At 38.9% G+C, this 12,110-nt stretch overlaps 1 protein-coding gene across 1 annotated transcript in view; it reads left to right on the plus strand.

Annotated features, from left to right (window-relative positions):
- Nucleotides 1–1,589: 1,589 nt before the first annotated feature.
- The window catches only part of wdr27 (WD repeat domain 27), a 37,306-nt gene continuing 26,785 nt past the window's right edge, over nt 1,590–12,110 (plus strand). The window contains exons 1-12 of the mRNA XM_034552052.1: nt 1,590–1,920; nt 2,091–2,232; nt 3,463–3,587; nt 3,909–4,022; nt 4,146–4,197; nt 4,396–4,466; nt 4,561–4,675; nt 4,845–4,947; nt 6,604–6,695; nt 6,900–6,964; nt 7,482–7,594; nt 8,393–8,462. Coding sequence (XP_034407943.1) covers nt 1,786–1,920; nt 2,091–2,232; nt 3,463–3,587; nt 3,909–4,022; nt 4,146–4,197; nt 4,396–4,466; nt 4,561–4,675; nt 4,845–4,947; nt 6,604–6,695; nt 6,900–6,964; nt 7,482–7,594; nt 8,393–8,462 — 1,197 coding nt within the window. The 5' untranslated portion in view covers nt 1,590–1,785. The remainder of the gene's footprint in view (nt 1,921–2,090; nt 2,233–3,462; nt 3,588–3,908; nt 4,023–4,145; nt 4,198–4,395; nt 4,467–4,560; nt 4,676–4,844; nt 4,948–6,603; nt 6,696–6,899; nt 6,965–7,481; nt 7,595–8,392; nt 8,463–12,110) is intronic.

The raw sequence follows: 12,110 nt of genomic DNA on the forward strand, positions 1-12,110 counted from the left end.
AGTGAAAAACACATGTATCCATGATTCCTCTCTACCTAAACACATGCGGTTCATAAAACGTTTCACAACATAAACAACTGGCCTCATCTTGAACCTGAATATTATTCTCATCCTTTGTGTCACTCAAAATGGTTTGCTCGCTCAAGTTCTTGAGCAAGACTTCCGTCTGCAGCCCACTGCTCCTTAATAACTAAGGATGGGTTAAATGCAGAGAAGAATTTCCCCAGTGTGGGATCAATAAAAGAGTACATTATAATTATTATTATTATAACAAAGCGAGGGTGTATACATGTATGATCATATATTTATATATAAGTATATACGACTATATATACTAAGTCCCTCACGCCAATGATAACCAGTGGTGGAATAAATAAGTACATTTACTAAAGTTATGTATCCTAGGCTACATTCAGAACATATTTGAGTTACTTATTGGAGAACTTTCCATCTATTCATCCGACTTTCTAGCCTACTTATACTTCACAACATGTTCCATTTGTATTTCACTACAATTACATTGCAGTCTCAATTAATAACATACCAAACAGTATACAAGTATACTACAGTTTAGCTGATTAATCAATTAGCCAAATAGACAGACCATGCACAGGCTAATTTCATAATCGTTTGTGTTGCAAAGATGCCAAACATGTTATGGTTCCAGCCTCTCAAATATCAGTATTTTTCTTTTTTGGTATTATTTTTGAAAAATTAAATATATTTTAAATATTTTTTGTTTAGACTGTTGGTTGGGCAGAACAATTACTGTGAAGGTGTCACTTTGGGCTCAGGGTAATTGTGAATCTGTCTGTGGGTGATATTGTGATGGACATAGATGAACTGTTGCCCAGAGAGGAATGAAGACTTGCATCTTAGATTGAAACGAGTTGCAACCCTCCTTCACCCCAGTCACCTCCAATCAGCAACAGTCATGCTCCTCATTCATCATCGGATTGCTGCAACTCCCTTTTTCACCACCACCAGTGTCTGGACTCAGGGGGATTCTGCCTTAGCAGACCTCATCATCACTACCCCTTGAATATCACCAAAGACTTTGCACTACACAAATGTTATGCATATGTAATAAAATATTGTTACATTTTTAAAAAGTCTCTCCTGATTGAAATACCTTTAGCTATCTTAACATGTATGCAAACAAAGACGGTTGAATTAAAAATAGCATTAACTTATGATATCCGATGATCATCATTAATAATGTATTTATTTGTCTTTCATTTGTCATTACATGCTCAGTACTTTCTAATAACTGAAGTGATCTGTGATCGCCATCGTGTGGTCATGAGGTAGCTACATAAGCACACATGAATATAATATCAGAAGTCTCACTCGGACTCTATTTCCAAAAACTACCGGCTTCAAATAATTTATAGGCAATACAAAACGAATAAATATACCACTTACGCCCAGAAAATTGTAGTGTTCAGAGATTCCAAAATAAAAGAAACGTTGACGATGCTTTGCGTATGAAATAAGAGGCAAAGCGCAAATTTACCAGAACATGGTTAGTTGCTTTGTTCTGTGTGAAACGTTGCTTTCTATAGACAATCTTTTGTCTCGGAAATATTGCCCTAGCAACCTGCAACATTCGTCCACATGGACACTGAAACTTCTGCGTCGAAGAAGCTCCGTTTAACGTCAGCCCAACGCAATTTAACTTTAATGTCGCTGTGGATAAAGAGGAATTCTCGGCCACGTTTACCCGGAAACTAATTAGTGTTATCTACGCAACACACGACACAACCCGTTTGTTTTGTGTCAACGATGATTGAAAAGCTCAGTTTAACGTGTGATGTGCTTCAGTCACACCGACAACTCGCTTGTTGTCACTCTTATTGCGGTGTACCGCTGCATGGCAAGGACATGCTGATCTACAGCAACATGGACATAGAGCAGAAGGTTTGTTCACAGAGTTTGGTTACTTGTTAAAATAACATCTAGTCATATCATTTCTATTGTTTTTTAGATGGAGAAAGACAAGATTAAGATTTAATCCATCACACAGGAGCCCAAAAGGAGTTTGTTAAAAATGTATTTGACTAAAGTCTAACTCTCATATTGGTCCACAGCCCCTGATGCTCACTGGCCACCATGGCGAGGTCAGTGCCATGACCTTTGGAAAACGAAGCAGTCCTGTTCTGCTCTGCTCTGCCTCAGCTGACTATATCATCGTCTGGGATATTGAATTGTGCCATAAGAGAACACAGGAGGGTGAGAAAATATGTATTTGTATCTGTGCAATGCATTTCACTGTAATGTTGCTCCCCTGAGTCTGGTCCGTTGTCTTCAACATTAGTTTAAATTTAGTGCCGTTGATTTGGTTCGAAACTCAATATTTTCCCCATAACCTTCATTATAATAACACCCTACCAGTTTAATGTAGTGTTCTTGTACGTATCCAGTGAGTGAATGTCCAAACAGGAAGGTATATTTGGTTGAGGGTCCCATTTAATGCAGAAATATAATGTTAGAGACATAAATAGATTATAATAATAATAATAATAATACATTGAATTTATATAGTGCTTTTCAAAACACACAAAGACGCTTTACATAAGGCGTAGAAATACAAAACTAAACTAAATAGAAAGACAAAGAGCAAACAAACAAACAAATAGAACATTTCATGTAAAAAAAAAAAAAAAAAAAGAAGAAAACTTGAGAAGCTAAGAGGAATGAGTCATATAGTGGAGGGTAGGGCGAGTTTGAAGAGGTGGGTTTTGAGGCCTTGTTTAAATGATGAAAGGGTGGGAGCATGACGGATGTGAATGGGGAGGGCGTTCCAGAGGGAGGGTGCAGCAGCTGAGAAGGCCCTGTCACCCCAGGTCCGGAGCTTGGTCCTGATGGTCTTAAGAGTGACTGCAACAGCAGACCTGAGGCAACGGGTTGGGGCTTGGAGGGGGAGGAGGTCTGAAAGGTAGGGAGGGGCCAGGTTGTTTAGGGCTTTGTAGGTGGTGAGTAGTATAGATTAGTAGATTAGTAGATTACTGTGATGAGATGAACATGACTGTGAAGTAATCCAGATTATTTGCTGTTCAACTGAGTTACATGATTACATTTACAATTCCAATGTCTGTTTAAAAAAAAAAGTTTCCTCCACCTATGCTCACCCATCTTCCTGTTAAAACACCTGACTAACATCACCTGACCAGCGTTACCTCGACTAGTCGGTGCATACTATCATCTAGCGGTCACAATGATGTAGTACATAAGCATACCCACCTATATTTAGAAAATATATAAATAAACATGCTAAACAGCTCCTGCAACCTGCTAATCATAGAGCATCCTTGTTGCATAATATCCCAATCACATAATATCCCATTTTGTACTGTAAGTATGATAACAATCTTAACAAACCTGCCATTTGGTGAAATATTACCAGATACGGTCACTCATATGGCCATGCACTTATAAACAGACTAATTGATTTGTTTGCAGGTAAAGTTGCAGCTGGAACAGTTATTGGGACTTTATTGGGTGAAGTGGTCCATCTTTCATTCTGTTTCTCTGATGAACGAGTGGCAGCATGCTCTGGAGCAACTGTATATATTCTCAGCTCAAAGGTACAAGATGATGCACATTTTTCACAGTTTCCCTTGGTGCCTATAGACACATGCTGAATACATTTGAGTTCATGGGTTGGCACTATATGTTGACTCAGTATGTACAATATAGCAAGAGATGTGCTCATACATGTCTTGGAAATTAGTCATTCGGCATGAAAAAAAGCCTAAAAGACAAATGACCAATTATTCGACAAAGAGGGGGCAGCCTTACACATCTCAAATATGAGATGTTTAATATTGTTTCTGCGTGATGATTTCGTAGCCATTGTAGGTCATCACTTTATCTTATCCAAGTTGTATTGTTGTTTTCCACATAAGAGACAGGAAGTGATCTCCACTTTGACCTGCCACCTCGGACCTTTAACATCAGCAGAGTTCTGTCCCTGGAATAAAGACATTCTTGTCACCACATCAGAGGACCGCACTTTCAAAGTACTGAATTAAAATGTGCAAATGATAGAGTAAAAACTTATCACACTTTTTGATTAATACAAATATTACACGTTGTAATTGAGTTTTAATAACTAGAAAGTACTTTTTCCTGTCTCTTTTCAGGTGTGGGATTTAAAAACTGAAGCTGTTTGCTACCAGTCGTTTGTACTTTCAGGTTTGATATCACTATTATTATCACAAGTATCAGTGGAATCTATTGCAAATCAGGATCTGTTAGTATATGACTTGGATACAAGTTCAAATCAAATATATTGTCACGGCTTATCTTTAAATGGCATGTTTTTTAAAGTGTCTGCTGTAAAGAAGTCAAAATGATTGAAACATACCTAAAGCCAAGTCTTCAATTCTTTAGCCTCTCCACTGCTCAGTGTGTTCCTCCTAGAGGAGCACAGGCACATTATCACTGGCTCAACTGATGGACAGGTTAGTGGTGCACACAGTCCTTAACAGCTCATGATCACTATCAGAGGAGTACATTCCACAAGCTGAGTAACACACCTGTACCTGTTTGATTTAGCTGTGGTGCTTTTCTCTTCCCGATGACCACAAGTGTCGCCTGGTGACCAAAATAGACCTTGAAAAGGTGGAAAAAAGACATCAAATGCACCAAGGGACTGTGAGCGATCAAGCAGGTGACGTTAATGATCTATCAAACAATCAATGACAGAGAATATCTACTACTGACTTTGTGGACACTTTTGATTAAACGCTTTTGCATAAATCCTATCCCTCTTTTCACGGCTGAAAGAGAAAATTCATTAGAATTACTTTTATGCTGCCATTTTTCACATTTTCTTGCAGCATTCGCAGAACAATCAGCTGAAGATAAAGTGAAGACTTCAAAACCTGTCCTCAGAATGGCTTTATGTAACTCGTTCACCGACGCCAGGAGTGAGCATAAAACGTAAGGGCATGATCTCCATACCATTGATAAACAGTGTGAAACGTTTATAGTAGGTCCAGGATTTCTGGATCATGGAGACTCCTGACTCAGTGATACACTGGTGGCATCCCAGACCGCCCACGTTTAGCTGCGGTAATTGCAGAAGCGTTAACCTCATGCTGAAGGTATGTCTTGCTGTGCCAAGAGAGATCCACAGCGGGCAGTGGGTGTTGAGTAGGTTGGCAAAATGATCCACTTCCGCTTTCCCAAACCAGGAATGTGGCCCTCAGAGACGATGGGTGCTCTGAGGGCCACAACCACAGACTGGCCTTCTCAACAGGGCAGTGGACGAGCTCCGCCCAGTCTGTTGATGAAAGCCATCATGGTCTTGTTGTTAGTCCTCAGTAACAAGCACTAAAGAGGAAAAAGAAACAGTCAGGCAGCGGCGTGTACTTCCTTTTATATACTGTGGGGTCCACACCTATCCGGGTAGGCACGTCCAAGTGGCCGGCTACACTTGTACAAACGTTCAGAGGGCAAATGCATACTAGTGATTGGAGGAGAATGTTATCCATAGTGTCCAGTAGAGGTCTCCACCTGTGCTTACTGACCTATGGTTACAATATCATAACCTTTGTTCCAAGATGGTTGGATGCATAGATAGAGGGGAAATCGCATTGTCCAAGGTGAATTTCATCGTGTCAGCATAGAGACCAGTCTCACTCTCAAGTGCTCAAAATGATAAAGAACTGCTTTACTTCATTTGTGATGAGGAATATTAACAGTAAAGCGAGACATGATACTGTCAACACTGCTGCCATTCTCATGAGCTCTATTTGTTCTTCTTTCCACAAGGTCAAATTGTATGTGATCCAGGAAATGTTCACGAAAGCAATGCAAACACAGTACCTGCACATTTATGCCAGTAACACTTTGTAGATCCTGAACTGAATGCCACATCTTAAATGGGCTACTTGTCACAGAAAACGTTAAAGGAAACTTCTCACATCACAAGAAGCTTTGCAGGCTCGTAGCATAATCTGTTTCATGCTGTTAAAACATTTGATGTTATGACAGGAAGCAGGCATAACCTGACCTAACTCTCTGTTTACTTTGCGGACCACTGGAATGAAATATACATTAATTCCTTATTAATCAAAAAAGGTCTAATTTTATATTGTTAAAGCCACTTCATGTAGAATTTAGTCCCCCAGTGGTAGGAACCCAGTGTGCCTAATAGCAATGAACGCTGCTTACTGGACAAAACGATCAAATGTGCAATTATCACATTAACGTCCTCATGCAATGGCTTTTATTGTCTCCATCCTGTACAGAAGCACAGGCTCAGCATGAACATAATGATGCACTAAAATACAACATTTTGTGGACACTATTATAGCCTCAGCATGTAGCTCAGGAAGTGGATGAAAATGATCCTTCAAGCTAAGTTTCCACTGGCAGCAGTTTCCATCTTGCTGAGTGTACATAGTTTAGGCTACTAAGTGAAAGGAAACTTGAATAAAAACCTTGCGTCCTATGGTGTGCACGCCCCGCCACTCCACCACATAAGTATGTTTTTCTTGAGTATGTGGTTACATTGTCTTTCCCAAAAAATATTTAAAAGGGGACTCCTGTAACAGTGTTTTCTCATACTTTTTTTTGTGTGGGCTCCTGCAGGGACAACAGCTGGTTATGTATTGGAAGCTTTGATGGCCTGTATGTGGTTGATCTGGCTACCTCCGAACTCCTAACAGCAATATATTTCAAAGGTATGCTGGTGGTGGTGTGACTTCTCCTCTTGCTACTGTACCGCTGTGGTATCTTTTAAGCATTTATGTACAACCACTGCACAATTTCTCTACTTTAGCAGAGATTATACAAGATCGTCTTTCTTTCTAAGAAAAACGGATTGATTTTGAAATCTAAAGAGGATTTACAGACACCAAACTCATGACTGATGTTCGTTCTTCTAGACTGCCCCAGCTTGAGCATCACAATGGCCGGGTCCTGGTCAATCTCCCCAGGCTGGGATAACTCTGTGAGTAATGCCAATAATGTCTTGAATAACCACTTTAAGACATGTTGCTGAATCGTCCTTTCTCCTGGACTTTTATCATTCAATTGGTCCAGGATATTGTATGGACTAAAAAAGGATTGTAATAAATCTTTAATCAGATTTTTCTCATGATGCAATTGACCCTTTGAGTCAGACGATCAGGGCTGGCTGCTTCTGTTATTTCTGGTGAATATTGTTAGTTTAAGATGATAGAAGCTTCTTTTTTTTTCAGTTTCAGTTCAACATTTATAGAAATGACCTTGTCTCGATCGTATGAATCACTGAAGTCAGTCCCTTGTTAGTATCATCAACTTTTTCACCATCCACGCTAGGAGAACCAATTGTGTGTTGTAATTCAGGGTAACACACCCTGACATATCATTGTCTCTATTTTACTCAACATTATTCATCAAGGTACAGTTTTATTTGATCATTTTAGAAATAATAATGGAATTACACAATTGTTTTAATATGAATTCTCAAATTCCTTGTCACACAGATGGTGTTTTTAGTGAGCTCTTTGTTTACTCCATGTGTGGTCCTGTTGGAGTTACGTCTCTGTGAGCTAAGGAGGACCTGGGCTTGTGGTGAAGGCTTTTCGATATTCCCCAGGTAAAGCTGTAGTTTAGAGCACATATTTAATAATGCTGCATTGGTTTGTATTGGTATGTTGACTCCCTAGAAAACAAATTGCTCTCTATAATTAAGAGATCAAAGTAACAAATCAGCTCTGCTAGTAAAGTCAGTGTTTCATGGACACTTGGTCCTTCCATAGTCTAGTATACTGTACACAGGGGCTGGAAGCCAGGTTTCCTTAATAAAGAACAACCTGCTAAATACCATAGCACATATTTCAGCTGCTTGCATTGGAAATAATATTTTGGGATTTTATTATTTTTTATTTTTTTGTTCATTCAGGGGCACTAGTAGATGCTACTATTATTGAGTGGTACTACTACAAGAGAAAACAATGTCTTTCTGTAGCTCATGTAATCATTTGTCTCCAGTCTGGAACCTCTCCGCTTAGTGAATGACTAAACTCTGTCAACTTTTTGTATGCGTCTTAGCATTTAAATCCAATTCATTCTGTACTGGATATACACAATTAAATGTGCTAAAACAGTGCAGTTGCAGGCTTTTGTTGCTCTCTTTTAGACACTGGTCAGCTGACCTCACCAGTATGTTGTACATATGCAAATGTGTTTCAGTTGGCCTCCTGCCTGTAACTCCCTCTGACTTCCATAGTAATTTGGCATATTATAACTATTCTTGCCATCTGGTTTTTCATGAGTCAACAATGGTTCTGAGAATTAGAAGGACTAATAATCCACAAGGCTGGAAAATGCTTTGCTCCTTCTTTTCCAGTAACTCCTTTCCCCATTTCACCCCTCCCTCCCGTATGGTTTTCAGTTCTCCTCCACTGCTTGAGTCTCCTCTGAATGGCGAGTTAAAGAAGAGGGAGCCTGAGCATCCTAAAAAAAAAAAAAGGTCAGTATCTGAACCCTCACTCCCCTCTCCCTTATGCTCATCCACATAAAATAAAAAGGGAGCTACTGCTGTTTGACGACTCTTGGTTTTAAAAGTATGACCTATTAATAGTTCTCGATATCTGTCTCTTCGTCTGTTTTTGCTTGTACACTGACACTTCTCTTAAATTTGACTTATTGTAGGTTTATGACAAGTGTGTTTGGCTATTACAAGAGCTACTGAGAACCTCTTCATTATCTGAAAATATGGAAGATCAAAAAAATTCCATACTTTGCATTGTGGGCAGTGTAGATGTGGCATTCATAATTAGTCAGGTTGACTTCAGTTGTTATGTGCCACATAGGCAGTGGCTACAACTTATGCAACAGCAAGAGTACAACACATTTAGACGTTTACATTCTCATTAGTTAGCTCAGCTTGGTGTACGCTTGCTTCTTGCAGTCGTGGATTCCTTTGTAAAGTGAGCCTATTTGTGGGTCTTTGGTATCATTAGGATCTGGCAGCTTGAACATATTCTGCTGGAGACCTGCAGTACAATATACTGTGGTTTACATGTTGCTCTTACAGAGAGCTACTGCTGAAAAAGCCAGTATTAGCCAGACTCCCCACAGCTGGAGTGAAGGGAACTGCCAGTGCCAGACTAAGGAGGGGATCTTCAGGGGAGTCCAGAGGTGCTGCATGAATGCAGTGTCAGACCAAAAACCGCAAACATTTACAGACGATGCACCCCGCCATGCTGCCCTCATGCATATATATATATATATATATATATATATATATATATATATATATATATCTGTTGAATTGTATACACATTACACAATGAACCTCTGCAATTCCTGGAAGGGAAAACGTTCTTCAACTGTAGGTCTGGTGCAGCTTGTTCAAAAGTACAGTGAGTGCAGATTAAATCTCTGTCGTCACGTCTCACCGCCACATTACATAATCATGAAGTGAACCAGGACTCTGCTGCCATTACGTTTTGCATAATGTCACTTTTCACGCCTGAGTCTTGCCTGATTAAGTCGTTTTATAGTTCGGATATCCGCGCCCTACTAAAGTAGCAATCGTCATCGAATGGAGTCGATTGCAAGTTCAGAACTGACTTTGAATGTATCTCGGTCTTCAGTAGAAAGTGATCAAAACAGTAATAACTGTTAACATAAAAATACAGATGAATTGAATACACTACCATTTCAATGTTTTTCTTCATGAGGAACATGTCACTTTATAGAAAAAGGATACCTTCTTTTGTCCTCAGACGTTACCGATGAAGAGGCAGGCTTAGATTTATGTAAAATTACTGGGTGCTCATCTGCAAAAGCTGCCAGGCATCAGCTCACCTTGACATGACATCAAGCATTCTTTACTAGTTTTGGGTAAAGTGAGATTATTTAAAAAATAATCTGTGACACACATTGGACTGAGAGGCCTTGACTTGTCCAGTATGAATTAAACAGCAACGTGTTTCATGCTTCTGACTGTTTTGCCGTTCGTCACTGCTTTACAGCCACTACTGCATAGAGTGTTTAGTAAATGTAGTTCACAACGTCCCATCCATTATATTGTGGTTAGTATTTTATTCACATAGCGACATGTAATATACATGTATATTCTTTGCCCTTTTTTCCTCCCAGTATGCTCCACATATTTTCCACATAGGCAGCATATTCTTCAGGCTCTTCATAATTTAACTATGTGATCCACCTTTTGAAGGCCAGTAAGGCAATAACCCATACCAGAGACTCTTGTTACAGTCAAAATAATATCTCAAAGACACATGTACCTGCTATGGTTTATACATTTTTAGATGCTTGAATTATTTCTTTTTCTTTTTCTTGAGCCACATTCATCAGCTAACTCAGAGGGAGGTCTGAGTTTTCCCATCTTCTGAGAACCACAGTGAGTGGTTTATTTTAGAATAAACTCCAGGGCTGGCTGGAGCCTTGTCCCTTCTAATGCAGACAAAGCAAACTGTAAAACAAGTCAGTGTCACTTCTTAAAATCCCAGAAATCAAACATGTGATGTAAATGTTAAGTTAATATTAACAACCACTAATGGTTGTTGGTCTCACCTGGAAACAGCAGATAAAACCTTATTGTAACATGAATCATGTGTTGCTCCGTTAGTCGTTGCATAGATATCCTACTGTTTTGAGCTAGACTGAGGAATGTAACTATTTTTAAACTTTTTTTGCTGTCATGGTTAAGACAGTTTAGGTCTAACATAATGAGTGCTGTAAAAAGAGCATGCAGCAAACCGCTGGGATGTTACACAGATATGACTCGACTTGGAAATGTGTCTATAACTCTCGCTTCAAATAGGGTCTAAAGTGAAGTCAGTGTACATTATGAGCTTTTTACTGCCCTATAAAAACTAAATGACCACTATATATCAACAGGGGGTTAATAGGACTGTTGAGCAATGCCAAGTGATTGTGTTGCCAGGTTATTAGATGTATGTACTTTTTGCTGATTGATACCATACCATACAATACCAATTAACCCAAGTTTATACCTGGCTCACGAAAGCTTCTACATTTGCTTTGTAAACACCTGGAACACTGAAGACCTCCTGAAATAAGAAATATGACTTCTGCTTCCACAGAAGCAACACAGGATGAATAGTATCATCAAAGTTATCCTTCGAGGCTGGACACATAACCAAAAAGAAGAAGAATACCTTCACTTCAGAATCCAAAGAACAAGGGAACATAGTAGATGTTTAGAAGTTGTCAAGTGTACTTTACATGAAAAAAAACCTTGAAGCCAAACGTGTAGGGAACATTAGTACTGCCAAAGATGAAAAACTAGTTGTAACAACTTGTATTAAATGTGTTATTGTATAGAAGGACAACGAGCACTCAAACACCAGGTAAATGGTTCACATCCAGGTTAAACTGCTCAGGGTTTGTCACTTTATTCATATATTAGCATATTAAAACTACGAGCATGCGGTATGTCCATTGATAACTTGATACAAAGTTATCAACCGTGTTTTCTTGTTATCGACTCTCATCAGGGATTCTGTTCTCAGGTTTCCTTTTCTAAAATCTCAGAAGAATAATTCAAATGCCATTAGACATTTTTTATATATAGTATATAAGCTACTACTGTAAACATATGTGTGACCAGATTAGACTACAGTACCAATCGATCTTCACTCAATCTTTAATCAAGTTCATGCTCAATAGCACAATGTTACTAAACTCACACAATTGATGAATTACTGTCACTGAAAAAAACAACACCTGTGTAAAATATATAATTGCATGGAATGAAATTCAAGAGCGTTATCTTAAAAGCTCAAATCCACAGTTGACTTGTGTGTTGGTCAACTTAATTGATGAATGAATGAATATTGGATAAGTTGTATGGATATGTCTGCTTACGTGATAAACTAGTGTCGAATAGAAGTCAACACTGTAAACCAAATAATTATAGTAAATTGCCACACATAGATTATGTAATTTTTCCTTGCTTTGCCTGTATTTGACAGGAGAGCATTTTTTTTGGAAAGTCTCGCACATTTTAATGGTTTGTGGAACAAGTGAGCTCATTGTAATATAGTGAAGGCACTGACAGTGAACAGGGAGCAGAATGAACCATCCCACCGTTTAAGGCTGATGTAGTTCATGCT

Source organism: Cyclopterus lumpus, chromosome 15, assembly GCF_009769545.1.
Source record: "Cyclopterus lumpus isolate fCycLum1 chromosome 15, fCycLum1.pri, whole genome shotgun sequence".
Lineage (NCBI taxonomy): Eukaryota > Metazoa > Chordata > Actinopteri > Perciformes > Cyclopteridae > Cyclopterus > Cyclopterus lumpus.